Raw genomic sequence first — 21,577 nt, forward strand, 5'->3', positions numbered from 1 at the left:
GCTGTCGGCGACCTAGAGCCCCCCTCCCACACTCCTCCCACACCCTGCCCAGGGCAGCCGATCCTCCCGCCCACCCCTTGTACCGGCCCTGCTGCCTATAGATGGCAGTGCTGAGCCGATGACGTCACTGAGAATCCAGCTTCAAGATAAAGAGAGCACTGCTATAACCTCGCCGGACGCAGTGGCGTGTGTCCTTAATCCAAGCCAACTGGGAGGTATATCGTCAGGTCCACGAGTTCTAGTCTACCCTGGGGCTTGTGGATCGGGTGTGCAAAGCACACTTTTTTTTCCTACATTTTTTTAATTATTCATTTTATTTATGGTATTTATGATTTTCATTTATTATTTTTATACCCCTTGATATTTATTCATTATTCATTTCATCAAGCACCCATTTTTATACACCATTATTTATTTTTAGATTTACCCATTATTATATTTTTTTTTTCTTTTTCTACACCATTTTTTATTTTTCATATGCATTTATTATTTTTATACACCCTGATTCATAGTTATTTTTATATTTATTAATTATTATCCTCATTATTTTTCTTTATTTTTATACACCCTTATTTAGAGTTATTTTTATATTTATTAACTATTATATTTATCATTATTATTTATTTTATACACCCTTTTTTTTGGAACCAATTCTTTTTTGGAATTTGGAATTTTTTTGGAACCAATTTTGCTCGTAATCCAAGGGAATACTGTTATTGCATTTTTAGTTATCACAGGGCTCTGTGATACTGATATGCACACAGGAGCCATGTTATTTTTTAGTAAATCTCCACGTGTTGAAATAATTAAACAAGACACTGTACCTTGTTCCTTCAAAAGATTTATAGTCGGCCTTCCTGCTGATCGGGAGTGAACATTTCTGGTAGTGAGAAAACAAAGTGTGAAAAGATCAGAACAGACTATGGCACAAGCCAACATATCCTCGTCTTCTAATGACACATTACTGTCTCATATTTATACGTATGTATGTTTATGATCAGTTTGCATATATAATGAACAAAAATCTTCTGTACACCAAATGAAAGAACAAACAGTTCTTATTGCCCAGAACAACCAAAGATGTTCTTTTATGCACCCATATTGCACTGTAAACATTAGTTGCAGCCATGCAATGAGAATGAAACATTACTTGTGCCAAGTAAGTAAAAAAGTTTTTTGTACAGAAACATTTCCTTTGGATGAAATTTTGCATTAACTGCTGTATGTTTCCAGATTTGGCAGTCATGCAATGTAAAGCTGGCCATAGGTTTTCTGTCTTTCAGCCCCGCAGGCTGAAGAAGAAAAATCTATTGAATACTCCATGCACACTACACAGTGTCAATGGGGTAAAGGCTGTGAGAACACCCAAACAGGGGTAGACTCTGATTGAATGCAGCCGATGTTCAGCCAACAGTTTTTTCCTTCAATTTACAGATCGAAGGATGTCAGGCGGGAAGGTGCTAACAGGGCCACCCGCAGCTCAAATTTTGGCTGCTTCCGTGGACATTTTAAGCAGTTGCATTCAGTGTTTTAAACTGCCTATTAAATTGCAGTGATACAACATTACAGTATCAGGGCCTCATTTTGACTAATGTAGTGATGAAAGGAAATATATCAATGGCAAAAGGAAGCACATACATAAGGAACTGTGTATTATTTGTAAAAGGGATTAAAAAAAAATGCCAAATAAGGAATATTCCCGACATATAGACCATGTTTGAATGGATGAGAATACTCAGTAAAGGTCTTACAGTGGTAGTCCTAGGTGTTTGGCCAGTTCAATCTGTCTGATGAACACCTGACGCTGCTCTTCCTTCTGATCATCTGTGCTGGCGATCCGGGGAGTGAAATCCAGGCCAACCTGAGAACAGACACAACAGAGCTAATTTATTGAAAACAAACTGTAACCAATCTAGAGGGCAGCACGGTGGTTTAAAGGGTAGTACTTCTGCCTTGTAGCACTGGGGTCCTTAATTTAAATTCCGACCAGGACACTATTTGCATGTCCTACCAGTGCTTGCATGGGATTTTTCATGTGCTCTGGTTTCCTCCCACATTCCAAAGACATGGTGATAGGTTAATCTAACTATTTAAATTTGTCCTAGTATGTGTATGTATGAATGCAAGTTAGGGACCTTACATTGTAAGCTCCTTGAGAGCAGAGACTGATGTAAATTTTCAATATATGACACGCTGTGTAAATTGTCAGTGCTGTATAAATGCCTTTAATAAATGCTGTGATGTTTATGTAAAAATGTCATCCCCATGTTAATTCCCTTCAACTGTTTTCAATTTGTATTCAAGAACTGGCCCCTGCCAATCTGTCTGGCTGTAGAGTTGTAATAGAGGCACTGGACTGAGGGAGGGATTCTGGAAAATATACTCCACCCACTACATGGACCAGGGGAGGGATTCAGGAGACGATGCTCCACCCACTACATTGACCGGGGGAGGAATTCAGGAGAAAATGCTCCACCCACTACATTGACCGGGGGAGGGATTCAGGAGAAAATGCTCCACCCACTACATTGACCGAGGAGAGAATCAGGAGAAAATGCTCCACTCACTACACAGACCAGGGGAGGGATTCAGGAGAGAATGCTCCACCCACTACATTGACCGGGGGAGGGATTCAGGAGAAAATGCTCCACCCACTACACAGACCAGGGGAGGGATTCAGGAGAAAATGCTCCACCCACTACATTGACCGGGGGAGGGATTCAGGAGAAAATGCTCCACTCACTACACAGACTACGGAAGGGATTTAGGAAAATATGCTCCACCCACTACATTGACGTGGGGGAGGGATTCAGGAGAAAATGCTCCACCCACTACATTGACCAGGGGAGAGATTCAGGAGAAAATGCTCCACTCACTACACAGACCATGGGAGGGTTTTAGGAAAATATGTTCCACCCACTACATTGACCGGGGGAGGGATTCAGAAAAAAATGCTCCACCCACTACATTGACCGGGGGAGGGATTCAGGAGAAAATGCTCCACCCACTACACAGACCAGGGGAGGGATTCAGGAGAAAATGCTCCACCCACTACATTGACCGGGGGGAGGGAATTAACCAGGGGAGGGATTCGGGAGAAAATGCTCCACCCACTACATTGACCGGGAGAGGGATTCAGGAGAAAATGCTCCACCCACTACATGGAGCGGGGGAGGGGGGGGAATTCAGGAGAAAATGCTCCACCCACTACACAGACCAGGGGAGGGATTCAGGAGAAAATTCTCCACCCACTACACAGACCAGGGGAGGGATTTAGGAAAATATGCTCCACCCACACAGCAACACAATACTGTAAATGTAATGTTGCAGTATATTAGGGACGGGGGTGTGAACTCTCACAGGCCTCTACATACAATGGTCACAGACCTTCCCCTGTATTCTACAGGTAATAGATAAATTTGCAACACAATTGGTCACCAGAAATATAACTTTATTAAAATTTTTATTACAAATAAACTTCAATTGGTTTAATCACTATTATAATTTAAAGTTTAACCCCTATTAAAAAGGTATAAAAGTTGCTCTCTGCAACACGGTGATAATGTAACTGCTACACTTACAAGATACTATATGGGTTTGCACAGGCAATTTGGTGCATAAAAAGTATATATTTATTATAATTTGTGGCTAGTGAGAAATAGATTTGAATGGAAATTTGTGTGCCTGGAGTTCAGCTTTAATTTCCATACCTGCAGCAAATAGTTGTAGTTCAATATTCTGATGAAACATGACAGTGTCTAATCTGGGGGTCATTCAGAGGATCCCATCAAGGAATTCTCACACAGCAAAATCTCTGACAATACACAAAACCTAAAATGGTATATTAGATATTCTGTACCTCACCAATTGCAACCAATTCATCCTTGTAGAGCTCAAATAAAGGCAAAGCATCTTCTAAGTCCTAGAGGATAAAATAACGTTCACTATCACATCTAAAAAATCTTTATTTTCCAAGTATTTAAGTATTTTTATTTATGAAAATAATGGCTGACGAAAGCTGCTTAAAGGATCACCCCATTCACTAAACTGGTATTTGGGTTCTAGGTGGGGTCTGGACTGAGTTGCCCGGTTTACTCCTAAACTTATTGTGGATTCCAGTGGTTGGAGGTCCCTGCCATGGTTTCCAGATGTTCCTTTTGCATCTGTTGCTTCTCCATCATAAGAAATAAAAAAAAAATCAATCAGTCAATGGGAAGAGTTGGACATCTTATTAGAAGGTGAGCAGACCTGGGAAGTCAAGCACAGAGATCTTTTCCATGGAGTCCCAAGAGGCGTAAGAATTTAAGGACTTAAGTCCCAGTCATGAAATACAAGTAAAGCGCTCAAATGAACTCCCTAAGGCTCCTTTCACACAGGCGCTTCCATTGGACGGACTCCGCTTGCTCATCGGTGACATGTCCGCTAACATCCGCCGCTATGCGATCCTGTCCGCCAAATCCAGACGGATGTTGGTCCTATTTTCTGCACAGTAAACGGAGATGGACAAAGTCCCGCTCTCCTCTATGGGGAGATCAGGTGAAAATGGACCGCCTGTCTGTTTTCATCCGATCCGTCAGACGGATGGAAAATAGGACCTCCATATGTCTGGATTTGGCAGACAGGATCAGATCATATAGGATAGCAGCAGATGTCAGCGGACATGTCACTGCTGATATCCGCCACTCCATAGAAGTGAATGCAGGATCCGATCAGGTCCGCCTGAAAAACTGACAGACAGATATGTTCGGACAGCCTGTGCGAAAGGGGCCCCAAAAAGTAACGATAAGTAATGGGCTCTGAATATTCTATGTGTGAGGATAGTTCAGGGAGGGTATCTCTGTTATACACACAAGGCAGTAGCTTCCAGGGTAAAACAAGTTTATTAAATGAAATAACACCAAGAAAAACATTCCATAATAATAGTATCTTATATGGTGCTTGGTGTCCAACAATGAAGCACAGGGATATGGCAATGTTCCAATGATGACAAAAGGGATAGCAATATGCCAAAACATCAAATGTGCCGATCTCGATGCAGAAGGTGGGGAAACACACTACCATCCCCGCTCCAGGATGGTCGCTGGCAGCGGCAAGGATGCGCATCACCAGAAGTGATGTCACCAGGAATCGTAAGTCATCGGCCGGGATCGGAGAACATGCTTTAGGGCACCAGGAATTGATACTGTCCCCCCTAATTTGGTATAGTAAATCCTCCCCTTTAAGCAAATGGTTTAGAATTACAATATCAATTCCAATATAAATGCTCTAATATGGAATACAGATTAAGAAGTTGGAGTCCCTCCTTAAGTGAGAAAGTAGACCCCTGCATATAAGCTAATCTATATCTTCTGGCCATCAGAACCCTCCCATATAAATATACCTCTAACCCTTTAAATGCTGGAGTTTACTCTTGATAGCTAAATAGGAATTAGCCCCATGGTTCATATATTTTTATTCGCTTTATATATTTTATTTGTCTTTTATATGACTGATTGTACTATTATAAGACGTTTATAAGCAAGAGAGTTTATGTATATTGTGTTGAATGCCAGCTTGCTGAAACCTATGCAAGTGTTAACGAAGCCCAGGGTATATTACGGACGGAGTGCACCATCATGGCGCAGCTCCTGATAAAGTCACAGTGACGAAACGCATTGGGCTGGACTTGCTGGTGTCACTTCCGTCTGTCTGGTTCCGGACTGTGGAACGCAAAACGCTTCTTGGATTACATGAGCATGTAGCTTATGTAATGTGAGCATTTTGACTATGTGAGTAGAAAATTGTATGTTTTTTAATACTTTTAATAAACAGAATCACGCTATGGGATGTTGTTTGGCTTCTATTTCCCTCCACATGTATGCAAATGATGGAGTATTGCTTGTAAAGGAGGTGTCCCATTCAATATAAGGGATACATGGGGGCAGTCAAAGGAAAAGCTGTTTGATTTTGCACAAAACTTACCTTTCTGGTGAGTGGGCAACACAAAGGAGGGGGAGCACGCAGTGTTGCAATTTAAAGCACAGACCCTATGAATTTTGAAGCACTGAGCACTTTTTGAAACACATGAACTTTATTAATCTTATTAAATGTATATGAATTCATTTGAAGCATGTAGCACTTTATTATGTGATTTATAGTTTATAAATTTATTATTGAGTTTTATAATGAGTTTATCTGAGCATTCTGAGCACTTTATCACACATGTGAAAATAGTGCAGCACATATTTGGTGGCATTGATATTCAGATTAACCCTTCACGGTGTAATCATAGTGCAGGCAGCTATAAGGAAATACACATCATAGCGCGGGGTTTATTGTTTTTTAATGTTCCTACACAGTAGAAGTTGGTAATATCTGGTTAATAATAAATTGTAAAGCATCTTACCTGAAGGGTGGCACTGCGTTGTTGCTCTGAGGTTTCCGTTTGCACTGGGTGCACTCCTAAACATGGAAATACCAGTCCCGCATTCCTGTATATAGTCAGGCACTGGATAAACAACATGACCGCCTTATAATTTTACATCTGTGCTACTAAACAAAGCCACTGCCTAAGGCTACTTTCACACTGGGGTGGGGGCAGGAGGGGGGGCAGGGTGGCATTAATCGGTAACAGCGCTTTTCGTGCCGCTAGCGAGGCTCTTTTAACCCACGCTATCGGCTGAATAAAGGGTTAAAAGTGCCTGCAAATCGCCGCTGCCAAAGCGCTTTGCAGGCGCTTCGGTAGTGCTGCCCATGCATGCACTACTTTTTTTCAGTACAGCCAGAGTCACTGCACAGCTGCCAATTGAACTTTATGAAATGTCTGTGCGACATTTCAATAAAGTTTGTTAAAAAAAAAAAAGGGAACAGAGCAGTACAGCGTGGTGATCCCGCTGAACTGCACTGCACACCAGCTGCTGTTACAATGCAGCAGCTGGTGTGAACGGACCGTAAAGGTACATCATATATTCATCTTTTGGTGCTTTCAGTTAAAGTGATTGTAAAGTCTCGTTTTTTTTTTTTTAGTTAAAAATAACAAACATGTTATACTTACCTCCTCTGTTACAGTGGTTTTGCACAGAGCAGCCCAGATCCTCCTCTTCTCGCATCCCTCTTGGGTGCTCCTGGTCCCTCCCTCCTGTTTAGTGCTCCTACAGCAAGCAGCTTGCTATGGGGGCACCCAAGCTGAGCTGCAGCTTCCCGTGTCCATTCAGACACGGAGCCATGGCGCAGCCCCACCCCCTTTCTCTCCTTTTTGGCTAACAGCAGCAAGAGCCAATGGCGGTACACTGCTGTCTCAGCCAATGAGGATTGGAGTCCCAGGCAGCCAAGACACTCCTGCAACATCGCTGGATCTAGTAAGTATTAGGGGGACTGAAGGCGGCTGCTGCACACAGAAGGCTTTTTATCTTAACCACTTGCCGACGCACATATACGGCGGCAGAATGGCACGGGCAGGCAGAATCACGTACCCATACGTGATCTGCCTCCCGCGGGCGGGGGGTCCGATCGGACCCCCCCCCCCCGGTGCCAGCGGCGGTCGGCATTTGTCTGGGAGCGTCGGGAGGCGAGGGGGAGACCATCCGATCGTGGCCCCCCCCTCGCGATCGCTCCCAGCCAATCGGAATCCTCCCCTGCCTGTGTGTAGTTTCACACAGGCAGAGGATGTGATGTCATCTCTCCTCGGCTTGGCAGTTTCCGTCCCAGCGCCGAGGAGAGAAGACATGTGAGTGCACAACACACACACACACAGTAGAACATGCCAGGCATACTTTACACCCCCGATCGCCCCCCGATCACCCCTCCCCCCTCCCTGTCACAAACTGACAGCAAGCAGTATTTTTTTTTTTCTGATTACTGCATGGTGTCAGTTTGTGACAGTTACAGTGTTAGGGCAGTGAGTATTACCCCCCTGTAGGTCTAGGATACCCCCTAACCAGCCCTAATAAAGTTTTAACCCCTTGATCACCCCCTGTCACCAGTGTCACTAAGCGATCATTTTTCTGATCGCTGTATTAGTGTCGCTGGTGACGCTAGTTAGGGAGGTAAATATTTAGGTTCGCCGTCAGCGTTTTATAGCGTCAGGGACCCCCCATATACTATATAATAAATGTTTTAACCCCTTGATTGCCCCCTAGTTAACCCTTTCACCACTGATCACTGTATAACCGTTACGGGTGACGCTGGTTAGTTCGTTTATTTTTTATAGTGTCAGGGCACCTGCCGTTTATTACCGAATAAAGGTTTAGCCCCCTGATCGCCTGGCGGTGATATGCGTCGTCCCAGGCAGCGTCAGATTAGCGCCAGTACCGTTAACACCCACGCACGCGGCATACGCCTCCCTTAGTGGTATAGTATCTGTACGGATCAATATCTGATCTGATCAGATCTATACTAGCGTCCCCAGCAGTTTAGGGTTCCCAAAAACGCAGTGTTAGCGGGATCAGCCCAGATACCTGCTAGCACCTGCGTTTTGCCCCTCTGCCCGGCCCAGCCCACCCAAGTGCAGTATCGATCGATCACTGTCACTTACAAAACACTAAACGCATAACTGCAGCGTTCGCAGAGTCAGGCCTGATCCCTGCGATCGCTAACAGTTTTCTTGGTAGCGTTTTGGTGAACTGGCAAGCACCAGCCCCAGGCAGCGTCAGGTTAGCGCCAGTACCGCTAACACCCACGCACGCACCGTACACCTCCCTTAGTGGTATAGTATCTGATCAAATCAATATCTGATCTGATCAGATCTATACTAGCGTCCCCAGCAGTTTAGGGTTCCCACAAACGCAGTGTTAGCGGGATCAGCCCAGATACCTGCTAGCACCTGCGTTTTGCCCCTCCGCCCGGCCCAGCCCAGCCCACCCAAGTGCAGTATCGATCGATCATTGTCACTTACAAAACACTAAACGCATAACTGCAGCGTTCGCAGAGTCAGGCCTGATCCCTGCGATCGCTAACAGTTTTTTTTGTAGCGTTTTGGTGAACTGGCAAGCACCAGCGGCCTAGTACACCCCGGTCGTAGTCAAACCAGCACTGCAGTAACACTTTGTGACGTGGCGAGTCCCATAAGTGCAGTTCAAGCTGGTGAGGTGGCAAGCACAAGTAGTGTCCCGCTGCCACCAAAAAGACAAACACAGGCCCGTCGTGCCCATAGTGCCCTTCCTGCTGCATTCGCCAATCCTAATTGGGAACCCACCGCTTCTGCAGCGCCCGTACTTCCCCCATTCACATCCCCAACCAAATGCAGTCGGCTGCATGAGAGGCATTTTCTTTATGTCCTCCCGAGTACCCCTACCCAACGAACCCCCAAAAAAGATGTCGTGTCTGCAGCAAGCGCAGATATAGGCGTGACACCCACTATTATTGTCCCTCCTGTCCTGACAATCCTGGTCTTTGCATTGGTGAATGTTTTGAACGCTACCATTCACTAGTGGAGTATTAGCGTAGGGTACAGCATTGCACAGACTAGGCACACTTTCACAGGGTCTCCCAAGATGCCATCGCATTTTGAGAGACCCGAACCTGGAACCGGTTACAGTTATAAAAGTTAGTTACAAAAAAAAAAAAAAACACATACAAAAATATAAAATAAAAAAAAAATAGTTGTCGTTTTATTGTTCTCTCTCTCTCTATTGTTCTGCTCTTTTTTACTGTATTCTATTCTGCAATGTTTTATTGTTATTATGTTTTATCATGTTTGCTTTTCAGATATGCAATTTTTTATACCTTACCGTTTACTGTGTTTTATTGTTAACCATTTTTTTGTCTTCAGGTACGCCATTCACGACTTTGAGTGGTTATACCAGAATGATGCCTGCAGGTTTAGGTATCATCTTGGTATCATTCTTTTCAGCCAGCGATCGGCTTTCATGTAAAAGCAATCCTAGCAGCTAATTAGCCTCTAGACTGCTTTTACAAGCAGTGGGAGGGAATGCCCCCCCCCCCCCAACGTCTTCCGTGTTTTTCTCTGGCTCTCCTGTCTCAACAGGGAACCTGAGAATGCAGCCGGTGATTCAGCCAGCTGACCATAGAGCTGATCAGAGACCAGAGTGGCTCCAAACATCTCTATGGCCTAAGAAAGCTACGAGCATTTTATGACTTAGATTTCGCCGGATGTAAACAGCGCCATTGGGAAATTGGGAAAGCATTTTATCACACCGATCTTGGTGTGGTCAGATGCTTTGAGGGCAGAGGAGAAATCTAGGGTCTAATAGACCCCAATTTTTGCAAAAAAGAGTACCTGTCACTACCTATTGCCATGATAGGGGATATTTACATTCCCTGAGATAACAATAAAAATGATTTAAAAAAAAAAAAGAATGAAAGGAACAGTTTAAAAATAAGATAAAAAAATAATAATAATAAAGAAAAAAAAAAAAAGCACCCCTGTCCCCCCTACTCTCGCGCTAAGGCGAACGCAAGCGTCGGTCTGGCGTCAAATGTAAACAGCAATTGCACCATGCATGTGAGGTATCACCGCGAACGTCAGATCGAGGGCAGTAATTTTAGCAGTAGACCTCCTCTGTAAATCTAAAGTGGTAACCTGTAAAGGCTTTTAAAGGCTTTTAAAAATGTATTTAGTTTGTCGCCACTGCACGTTTGTGCGCAATTTTAAAGCATGTCATGTTTGGTATCCATGTACTCGGCCTAAGATCATCTTTTTTATTTCATCAAACATTTGGGCAATATAGTGTGTTTTAGTGCATTAAAATTTAAAAAAGTGTGTTTTGTCCCCAAAAAATGCGTTTGAAAAATCGCTGCGCAAATACTGTGTGAAAAAAAAAAATGAAACACCCACCATTTTAATCTGTAGGGCATTTGCTTTAAAAAAATATATAATGTTTGGGGGTTCAAAGTAATTTTCTTGCAAAAAAAAATTATTTTTTTATGTAATCAAAAAGTGTCAGAAAGGGCTTTGTCTTCAAGTGGTTAGAAGAGTGAGTGATGTGTGACATAAGCTTCTAAATGTTGTGCATAAAATGCCAAGACAGTTCAAAACCCCCCCAAATGACCCCATTTTGGAAAGTAGACACCCCAAGCTATTTGCTGAGAGGCATGTCGAGTCCATGGAATATTTTATATTGTGACACAAGTTGCGGGAAAGAGACAATTTTTTATTTTTTTTTATTTTTTTTTGCGCAAAGTTGTCACTAAATGATATATTGCTCAAACATGCCATGGGAATATGTGAAATTACACCCCAAAATACATTCTGTTGCTTCTCCCGAGCACGGGGATACCACATGTGTGAGACTTTTTGGGAGCCTAGCCGCGTACGGGACCCCGAAAACCAAGCACCGCCTTCAGGCTTTCTAAGGCCGTAAATTTTTGATTTCACTCTTCACTGCCTATCACAGTTTCGGAGGCCATGGAATGCCCAGGTGGCAAAAAACCCCCCCAAATGACCCCATTTTGGAAAGTAGACACCCCAAGCTATTTGATGAGAGGTATAGTGAGTATTTTGCAGACCTCACTTTTTGTCACAAAGTTTTGAAAATTGAAAAAAGAAAAAAAAAATTTTTTTTTCCCGTCTTTCTTTATTTTCAAAAACAAATGAGAGCTGCAAAATACTCACCATGCCTCTCAGCAAATAGCTTGGGGTGTCTACTTTCCAAAATGGGGTCATTTGGGGGGGTTTGTGCCACCTGGGCATTCCATGGCCTCCGAAACTGTGATAGGTAGTGAGGAGTAAAATCAAAAATGTACGCCCTTAGAAATCCTGAAGGCGGTGATTGGTTTTCGGGGTCCCGTACGCGGCTAGGCTCCCAAAAAGTCTCACACATGTGGTATCCCCGTACTCAGGAGAAGCAGCTAAATGTATTTTGGGGTGCAATTCCACATATGCCCATGGCCTGTGTGAGCAATATATCATTTAGTGACAACTTTTTGTAATTTTTTTTTTTTTTTTTTTGTCATTATTCAATCACTTGGGACAAAAAAAAATGAATATTCAATGGGCTCAACATGCCTCTCAGCAAATTCCTTGGGGTGTCTACTTTCCAAAATGGGGTTATTTGTGGGGGTTTTGTACTGCCCTGCCATTTTAGCACCTCAAGAAACGACATAGGCAGTCATAAATTAAAGGCTGTGTAAATTCCAGAAAATGTACCCTAGTTTGTAGGCGCTGTAACTTTTGCGCAAACCAATAAATATACACTTATTGACATTTTTTCTACCAAAGACATGTGGCCGAATACATTTTGGCCTAAATGTATGACTAAAATTGAGTTTATTGGATTTTTTTTAGAACAAAAAGTAGAAAATATCATTTTTTTTCAAAATTTTCGGTCTTTTTCCGTGTATAGCGCAAAAAATAAAAACGGCAGAGGTGATCAAATACCATCAAAAGAAAGCTCTATTTGTGGAAAGAAAAGGACGCAAATTTCGTTTGGGTACAGCATTGCATGACCGCGCAATTAGCAGTTAAAGCGACGCAGTGCCAAATTTTAAAAAGTGCTCTGGTCAGGAAGGGGGTAAAACCTTCCGGGGCTGAAGTGGTTAATGCCTATAATGCATGAAGATAAAAACCTTCTGCCTTTACAACCACTTTAAATAAATTAAAAATAAGCACAAGGGACAGTACTTACATTGCATGAGAAGTGTCCTTTATACTGGTAGCTGCTCTCCATCCAAAAAAGCGCTGTATGAAATGAGGAGGTGGACCCTTTATTCATCTGCCTGTCCTCCATTAACAAATCGCTTTTTATTACTGGAGGATAGAATACGGCTTCTATGAATTTAGGGAGAGGAGAATGACATTAAAGAGGAGCTCCAGTCATATCTGTGTTTATTAAAAGTCAGCAGCTACAAAAACCTGTAGCTGCCAACCTAATAAACATACACTCACCTGTCCCAGAATCCATCGATGTGCTCACCTGAGCTGTGCTCTGTGTTCTGTCCCTGGCACCTTATCTCAACTGTGCGCACCTGGCTGTGACAGCTTGCGGCTTCACAGCCGGGTGCCCACTGCGCATGCGCGAGCCACGCATTCTGAATGGTCCTGCAGCCTTCTGGGACCTGTAATGTGTTCCAGAAGATTATGGGGGGTTGGGTCGAAGTTCTGGTCACCTATGCTATCTGAGCGGAAGTGGGAGTGGGCACCTGTCAAAACCAGGCCCCCCCCCCCAAAAAAAAGTGCCAATTCGTAAAGAGTTGGGGGGAGGAGGCCTTAAAGCATAATTCCCCTTTTGGGTGAAGCTCCGCTTTAATCCTGTCGCTTTGCCCTGCATGACTACAAGGCAGGTTTACTATAAATACAGACTTTGGGTGGAGTTGGCCTTTAATAGATACATATGATGTACAGATACTTTAGTCTTACCTTCTAGAAAGCTGAATTAATTTTTCGAATTCTGCAGCATGCTCTGCCACCGCCACTAGAGCCCGGACCCCAGCCTGAAAGCCAGAAAAAGGCCCAAAAATATGAAACATGGTAGTCATTTTTAAACAGGGCATAGTGCTGTCAGAGAAGACCATGATACAGGGTCACTGTGTGCCCGGGAGAACATACCAGCTCTATTCACATTGACCCCAATTTACTAAAGGAGTAGACCATTTTAATTTTTAAACTATTAACTTTGCAAAGAATGCCCAATATATACAGTGGGGATGGAAAGTATTCAGACCCCCTTAAATTTTTCGCTCTTTGTTATATTGCAGCCATTTGCTAAAATCATTTAAGTTCATTTTGTTTCCTCATTAATGTACACACAGCACCCCATATTGACAGAAAAACACAGAATTGTTGACATTTTTGCAGATTTATTAAAAAAGAAAAACTGAAATAATCACATGGTCTGAAGTATTCAGACCCTTTGCTCAGTATTTAGTAGAAGCCCCCTTTTGATCTAATACAGCCATGAGTCTTTTTGGGAAAGATGCAACAAGTTTTTCACACCTGGATTTGGGGATCCTCTGCCATTCCTCCTTGCAGATCCTCTCCAGTTCTGTCAGGTTGGATGGTAAACGTTGGTGGACGGCCATTTTTAGGTCTCTCCAGAGATGCTCAATTGGGTTTAAGTCAGGGCTCTGGCTGGGCCATTTAAGAACGGTCACGGAGTTGTTGTGAAGTCACTCCTTCGTTATTTTAGCTGTGTGCTTAGGGTCATTGTCTTGTTGGAAGGTAAACCTTTGGCCCAGTCTGAGGTCCTGAGCACTCTGGAGAAGGTTTTCATTCAGGATAACCCTGTACTTGGCCGCATTCATCTTTCCCTCGATTGCAACCAGTCGTCCTGTCCCTGCAGCTGAAAAACACCCCCACAGCATGATGCTGCCACCACCATGCTTCACTGTTGGGACTGTATTGGACAGGTTATGAGCAGTGCCTGGTTCTCTCCACACATACCACTTAGAATTAAGGCCAAAAAGTTCTATCTTGGTCTCATCAGACCAAAGAATCTTATTTCTCACCATCTTGGAGTCCTTCAGGTGTTTTTTTAGCAAATTCCATGCGGGCTTTCATGTGTCTTGCACTGAGGAGAGGCTTCCGTTGGGCCACTCTGCCATAAAGCCCCGATTGGTGGAGGGCTGCAGTGATGGTTGACTTTCTACAACTTTCTCCCATCTCCTGACTGCATCTCTGGAGCTCAGCCACAGTGATCTTTGGGTTCTTCTTTACCTCTCTCACCAAGGCTCTTCTCCCCCAATAGCTCAGTTTGGCCGGGCGGCCAGCTCTAGGAAGGGTTCTGGTCGTCCCAAATGTCTTCCATTTAAGGATTATGGAGGCCACTGTGCTCTTAGGAACCTTAAGTGCAGCAGAAATTTTTGTAACCTTGGCCAGATCTGTGCCTTGCCACAATTCTGTCTCTGAGCTCTTCAGGCAGTTCCTTTGACCTCATGATTCTCATTTGCACTGACATGCACCGTGAGCTGTAAGGTCTTATATAGACAGGTGTGTGGCTTTCCTAATCAAGTCCAATCAATATAATCAAACACAGCTGGACTCAAATGAAAGTGTAGAACCATCTCAAGGATGATCAGAAGAAATGGACAGCACCTGAGTTAAATATATGAGTGTCACAGCAAAGGGTCTGAATACTTAGGACCATGTGATATTTCGGTTTTTCTTATTTAATAAATCTGCAAAAATGTCAACAATTCTGTATTTTTCTGTCAATATGGGGTGCTGTGTGTACATTAATGAGGAAAAAAAGGAACTTAAATGATTTTAGCAAATGGCTGCAACATAACAGAGTGAAAAATTTAAGGGGGTCTGAATACTTTCCGTCCCCACTGTGTGTGTATATGTATATATATATATATATATATATATATATATATATATATATATATATATTCTTATGTTAGCATAATTGGAGGCTTCACCTCATTCACACATTCACTAAGCTAAGTGAAAATTCCCTTTGCAAAAAGAAAATGTCCCCAGCTTAGCAAACAAGGTGAAGCTGGGCTGATTTGAATCATCCAATCATGTGTCAGCAAAAATCCTTTTACATTCGTATGACTGGGTATTTTTGCTAAGTGAATTTTTATTTTTTCTCACCTCATTCACAGTACACCAAGACAGCTTTACTAGCCACTGTATAATCTTTTCCTTTATGGCTTCTCTATACATGCAGCAGCCCTCAGAGGAACGATCCGCAGCGGAGGCATTATCTTGCCTCCTCGCCATCTGTTTTAACCCTTTAAAGCCCACAACACAATCCTATGCACTGCACATGGTTGCAGGGTGGCCCCATTAAATGGGCCATGCTCAACAGGAGGTACTGCTCAACGAACCTGCCAGAGGGTTTAATTCTTGCCATCACAACTGCAGCATGTGTAGATCCCTGGCTACTTCTTTTGTTTTTGTTTAAGGGGGAATGGTTGGGAGGGCTGTAAAAATGTGGCTATAATACGTATTTTTACTGCCCTCCCGAACCACAAGTGTAAATAAGACCTTTCTCTGCTGTGATCATTTCTACCAAACTAACAATTAGTCAAATGGCTAAAAATTAGGGGTGCACCGAATGGAAATTTTGGTGCCGAAACAGAAACCGAAAATGCAGGATGCACTTAGCCAAGTCTGAAACCGAAAATGACAGTTTTTAAAAAATATTTATATTTTTATATATAAATTGTATTATATTCGACTTTTTAATTATCATCAATTTAAATTAATAAGAATTTATTGTTGGCCATTATTGGCACCTTTAGTGCAAGAAAAGCTCAAGAAAAATGCAGTCTGCAGTCTCTAAACATCTCTTGTATCGTGTCCTCAGTCTAACCATCTCTTGCATCACATCTGCAATAACTTACTTAAACTTAAACATACTGCTAATAGTATTAGCAAAATTTCCATTTGGTGCACCTCTAGCATACATGATACAGGAGATGGCCAGAGACTGCAGACATGATACAAAAGATCAATGCAGCCTCACCAGTGCCCGCCAGATGCAGCCTCACCAGTGCCCGTCAGATGCAGCCCCACCAGTGCCCGTCAGATGCAGCCTCACCAGTGCCCGTCAGATGCAGCCCCACCAGTGCCCGTCAGATGCAGCCCCACCAGTGCCCGTCAGATGCAGCCCCACCAGTGCCCGTCAGATGCAGCCCCACCAGTGCCCGTCAGATGCAGCCCCACCAGTGCCCGCCAGATGCAGCCTCACCAGTGCCCGTCAGATGCAGCCCCACCAGTGACCGTCAGATGCAGCCCCACCAGTGACCGTCAGATGCAGCCCCACCAGTGACCGTCAGACGCAGCCTCACCAGTGCCCGTCAGATGCAGCCTCACCAGTGCCCGAATCAGAGCGGCGATCTCCCTCTGTGTTACGGAGCTGGATTTGAATTTCCCGGTGATACATCACACTGATTCAATCTCCCGGCATTGGATCAGTGTGCCGATTATCACAGGAGACAGGACATTGTTACTGCAGCTGCCCGGACTATTCAGCTCCGTGACATAGAGGGAGATCGTCGCTCTGCACGAGGAGAGGAGGAGGGTGGAGAAGACTGACTGAGCAGCCAGACACCCCTACAATGTGTGGCACCCGAGGCAGACCCTGCCCCCTTTTAGGTGCCATTATCAGCACCTTTTCTTCTTTCAGCCGCATGCCGAAAACAACGTTTTTAGCAGATATGTTTCGGCGGGCCGAAGTTTTTTTGTACCACTACTAAAAATGGATAACAGCGGTCCAAAATCTAAGTAAAGTTGCTAAGCAATAGGTTTTAGCAGTTATATGTGTAAAGAAAATAAAACAATACTTACTGTTCTTGCTTCTTGCAAAATGTTATCGATGTCCTGCAATGTAAAGGAGCAATAAATGAATAGATGCACACACAAATTGTAGAAATTTTAAAGACATTGGTATGTTATGAATTGGCACCAGGAGCAAAAAGCTGAAAGTTCTTACCTGTCAGAATTGCAGAGGGGAAAAAGAGACAAAAATAATCAGGGTAGGGTGCAATATTTCACAATCCACCGTCATGGATATTCAAAGATTTACGAATCTTGAAAAAGCAGTAAAAGCACCTAAAACTGAACCCTGTTGCTGCAGGCACTGAGAAGTAATTATTTCTCAAAGTTTACAGAGGTAAACACTTTCACTTTTATTTAGGCAACTCAGCTCACTCTGTATCTCCCAGCAGTGACTTTTCAGCATGACAGCCTTCTAATCTATAATGTAAACACAGAGCAGGTGCCCAGGAAGAGGGGTAGAGAGCAGAGTGCTGAGACTTAAACTTTGGGCAAATTTCTTTTCCCCATGCAGTGGGCCTGTGCCCGCATTGCATGGGTCCGCTTGTTTTTTCTAGGGGTCAGCAGAAAATTTATACTCACCTGATTTGCCGATCCTCCAAAAAAACGTGCTCCCCCACAGTGCAGCGGTGGACTATTCTAGGAGCCGCAGAGACTGGTCTTGTGCGGGGAGGATCGGCGGGTCAGGGAAGTACAGTATATCTCCGTTGTCCACTCCCCTCGTACAAAACGAGCGGCTAACCCGTGCAGTGCGGGCACAGTCCTACTGCACAGGTAAAAATAAATTGCCTGGAGTTTTCCTTTGACTTCACTGCTTCTATTGTAAACTCTAAGCCCCATTCACACCGATGTTACTTGTCATGCAATTTGACAGTTCCAAATTCCTTGACAAGTCGCACCCTATTGTCAACAATGGAACCGTTCAAAGCGGTGCGACTCAGACTTTGTGGTGCTGCATTGATTTTGAAAAAAAAGATTCCTGCACTATTTTTTGCGATTTAAGACTTGTATAGCCATCTCTGTATGAAGTCGCACAGATGTCAGGCAAGACTGAAATTGCACTGACCTGTGGCATTGAAACCGTACTACTTTAAGTGAAGTAGCATCATTTCAAAGTCACATTCAGTGTGAACCAGGGCTAAAGGATTAGTTCACCTTTACTTTTCCCAAAAATTTCCCAATACATCACAGTGTCTTTAAAGGAGAAGTTCAGCCTGGGCTCGTTTGGCTGGGCTTCTCCACTGGGTCACAAGAGTGCAATTCGTTTTGCACTCCTGTGACCCGTTTTCAGCAGAGAACAGTTTGAAATCCAACATTCTTCCCACTGACCCCCAACGTAGAGGGACATTCTTCCCACTGATCACCAATGTAGGGGGACATTCTTCCCACTGACCCCCAATGTAGGGGGACATTCTTCCCACTGACCCCCAATGTAGGGGGACATTCTTCCCACTGACTCCCAATGTAGGGGGACATTCTTCCCACTGACCCCCAATGTAGGGGGACATTCTTCCCACTGACCCCCAATGTAAGGGGACATTCTTCCCACTGACCATCAATGTAAGGGGACATTCTTCCCCCTGACCATCAATGTAAGGGGACATTCTTCCCACTGACCCCCAATGTAGGGGACATTCTTCCCACTGACCCCCAATGTAGGGGACATTCTTCCCACTGACCCCCAATGTAGGGGGACATTCTTCCCACTGACCCCCAATGTAGGGGGATATTCTTCCCACTGACCATCAATGTAAGGGGACATTCTTCCCACTGACCATCAATGTAAGGGGACATTCTTCCCACTGACCCCCAATGTAGGGGACATTCTTCCCACTGACCCCCCAATGTAGGGGGACATTCTTCCCACTGACCCCCAATGTAGAGGGACATTCTTCCCACTGACCCCAATGTAAGGGGACATTCTTCCCACTGACCACCAATGTAAGGGGACATTCTTCCCACTGACCACCAATATAAGGGGACATTCTTCCCACTGACCCCCAATGTAGGGGGACATTCCTCCCGCTGACCATCAATGTAAGGGGACATTCTTCCCCCTGACCATCAATGTAAGGGGACATTCTTCCCACTGACCCCCAATGCAGGGGGACATTCCTCCCACTGACCCCTAATGCAGGGGGACATTCTTCCCACTGACCATGAATGTAGGGGGACATTCTTCCCACTGACCATGAATGTAGGGGGGACATTCTTCCCACTGACCCCCAATGTAAGGGTACATTCTTCCCACTGACCCCCAATGTAAGGGTACATTCTTCCCACTGACCCCCAATGTAGGGGGACATTCTTCCCACTGACCATGAATGTAGGGGGACATTCTTCCCACTGACCATGAATGTAGGGGGACATTCTTCCCACTGACCATGAATGTAGGGGGACATTCTTCCCACTGACCCCTAATGTAGGGGGACATTCTTCACACTGCCCCCCAACGTATGGGGACATTCTTCACACTGCCCCCCAACGTATGGGGACATTCTTCCCACTGACCATCAATGTAAGGGGACATTCTTCCCACTGACCCCCCATGTAGGGGGACATTCTTCCCACTGACCCCCCATGTAGGGGGACATTCTTCCCACTGACCCCCAATGTAAGGGGATATTCTTCCCACTGACCCCCCATGTAGGGGGACATTCTTCCCACTGACCCCCCATGTAGGGGGACATTCTTCCCACTGACCCCCAATGTAAGGGCACATTCTTCCCACTGACCCCCAATGTAAGGGGACATTCTTCCCACTGACCTCCAGTTTAAAGGGACACTACAATTTTCACTGTAGGCGTCTCTTTTCTGGCCATTACTATTATTCTTTTCATCCCATGATTGCTACTAAAAATAATTTGGTTGGATAGATAAGGGTAATCTTTTCTGGGTGTCAAATACTCAAACAGGTGTGTCACAATCCATATTGTTTCCCTTATTATTATCTGTAAAGATCTGATCACACTCATATGCCTTACACTGTAGATATAATAATGTTTAGCGGGGGGTTCCCTGAGACCTGGAGATTATTTCAGGGGTTCCTCTGCGGTAAGGTGGAGAACGTCTACTCCCAGGTTGTAGATAACAAGGAATTTGCCTCCTCCTATTCCTTCTTTATTGAACTGTATTATAATTGTACTGTCCCCCCATCTACATTGTAAATCGCTGCGTAAACTGTTGGCACTATATAAATCCTGCATAATATAATAATGCTCTCATACATACCTGTAATATTCCTGTCCTGGCTGCAATCCATGGCAGGATACATGGGGCAGATCGCTCTGTATGCTGCCATGTTGGCACCAGAAAAACCGCATATTTAAATATTGTCATTGGAAAATAAAAGTCAGCTGATCACATGATTGGCCGGGCCAGCAATGATTCAATCAATTTGGAATTGTCAGCCCCATACACCCCAGGGGAAGAGCTGTGTTACTGTGATAACTGCACATTACAGAAGCATGGAAGGAGAGAGCAATGAATAGGACTCTCACCTGATTAAATTCTGCAGCAGACAGGTGACAGTGACAGTCCACCATCCCCCCATTCAGCTCCATCCCGGCTCCCCGAGCAAGAACTTCCAGACATCTGTCAGTCTCCAGCTCAGCATGGACTCTCACTGCGCATGCGCCTCCCCAGCCACCAGCACCGCCCTCCATCTTTGTACACCCGTTCTTACAGACCTAGCGATATAAACGCCAAAATTGTAACTTTTATTCCGGTAAAACTAATTTTACTCGAGGTAACTGTATTAAAAAATGTCCTCTAAAAAGTGATTTGTGTTTTATTTCAAGTACTGGCAACTGTCCGGTGTAGTAAGATGGCGATTTTTCCGTTTTAGCAGGCAACTGGTTACGTTATTTTATTTTTTTTGTTACTAAATTATTTTAAATATATCAATTACAAGGCTGTATGAATACAAGTTAGTTAGAAATAGTAATAAATAAAGATTGGGAGTAGCAAGATGGCGGCTGTCCGACTTCCGGTGCTCATTTGTACAGGGAAAAATACCGAAATATGCTGTGATGTTCGTTTGTAAAGAATGCTTAATAATATTCTAATACGTACAGAGTAATAACGATAGAAAAATATGAAAGCAAGCCGTCCCTTCAACCTACACGGAACGAATGTGTTAGGGACGGTTCCCGGGGGTGCAGATTTGGAAACGGAACTTCCGGCGCGGGGCTTTCCGGTTTTTGAAAATGGCGGCAAATGTTGACAGTCCGAAGCGTAGGAGTCTCCGCTTACAGGATACGAGAGTGGCCGCTGAGAACGGACCAGCTTCTTCCTCCTTCTCAGGGGCCCCGCAGAGCTCAGGACTTCCGTTAATGCAAAGAGCCTGTCTGCGGAGAAGAGGAGGGCAGGCACAGAGAGACAGGAGGGGTCCCTAGGCAAGAGGAGAAGCGA

General features: G+C 44.2%; 1 protein-coding gene across 1 annotated transcript; it reads right to left on the reverse strand.

Annotated features, from left to right (window-relative positions):
- Nucleotides 1-579: 579 nt before the first annotated feature.
- On the reverse strand, nt 580-20,844 carry LOC141124021 (putative deoxyribonuclease TATDN3). The gene is made up of 7 exons (XM_073612092.1): nt 20,665-20,844; nt 17,177-17,209; nt 13,295-13,368; nt 6,386-6,470; nt 3,860-3,922; nt 1,752-1,861; nt 580-880 (listed from the first exon to the last, which is right to left on the reverse strand). Exons 1-7 carry the CDS (start codon nt 20,827-20,829, stop codon nt 595-597), a joined length of 816 nt encoding a protein of 271 aa, XP_073468193.1. The 5' UTR covers nt 20,830-20,844; the 3' UTR covers nt 580-594.
- Between the last annotated feature and the right edge of the window lie 733 nt (nt 20,845-21,577).

This window comes from Aquarana catesbeiana, unplaced genomic scaffold, assembly GCF_042186555.1.
Source record: "Aquarana catesbeiana isolate 2022-GZ unplaced genomic scaffold, ASM4218655v1 unanchor9, whole genome shotgun sequence".
Classification (NCBI taxonomy): domain Eukaryota; kingdom Metazoa; phylum Chordata; class Amphibia; order Anura; family Ranidae; genus Aquarana; species Aquarana catesbeiana.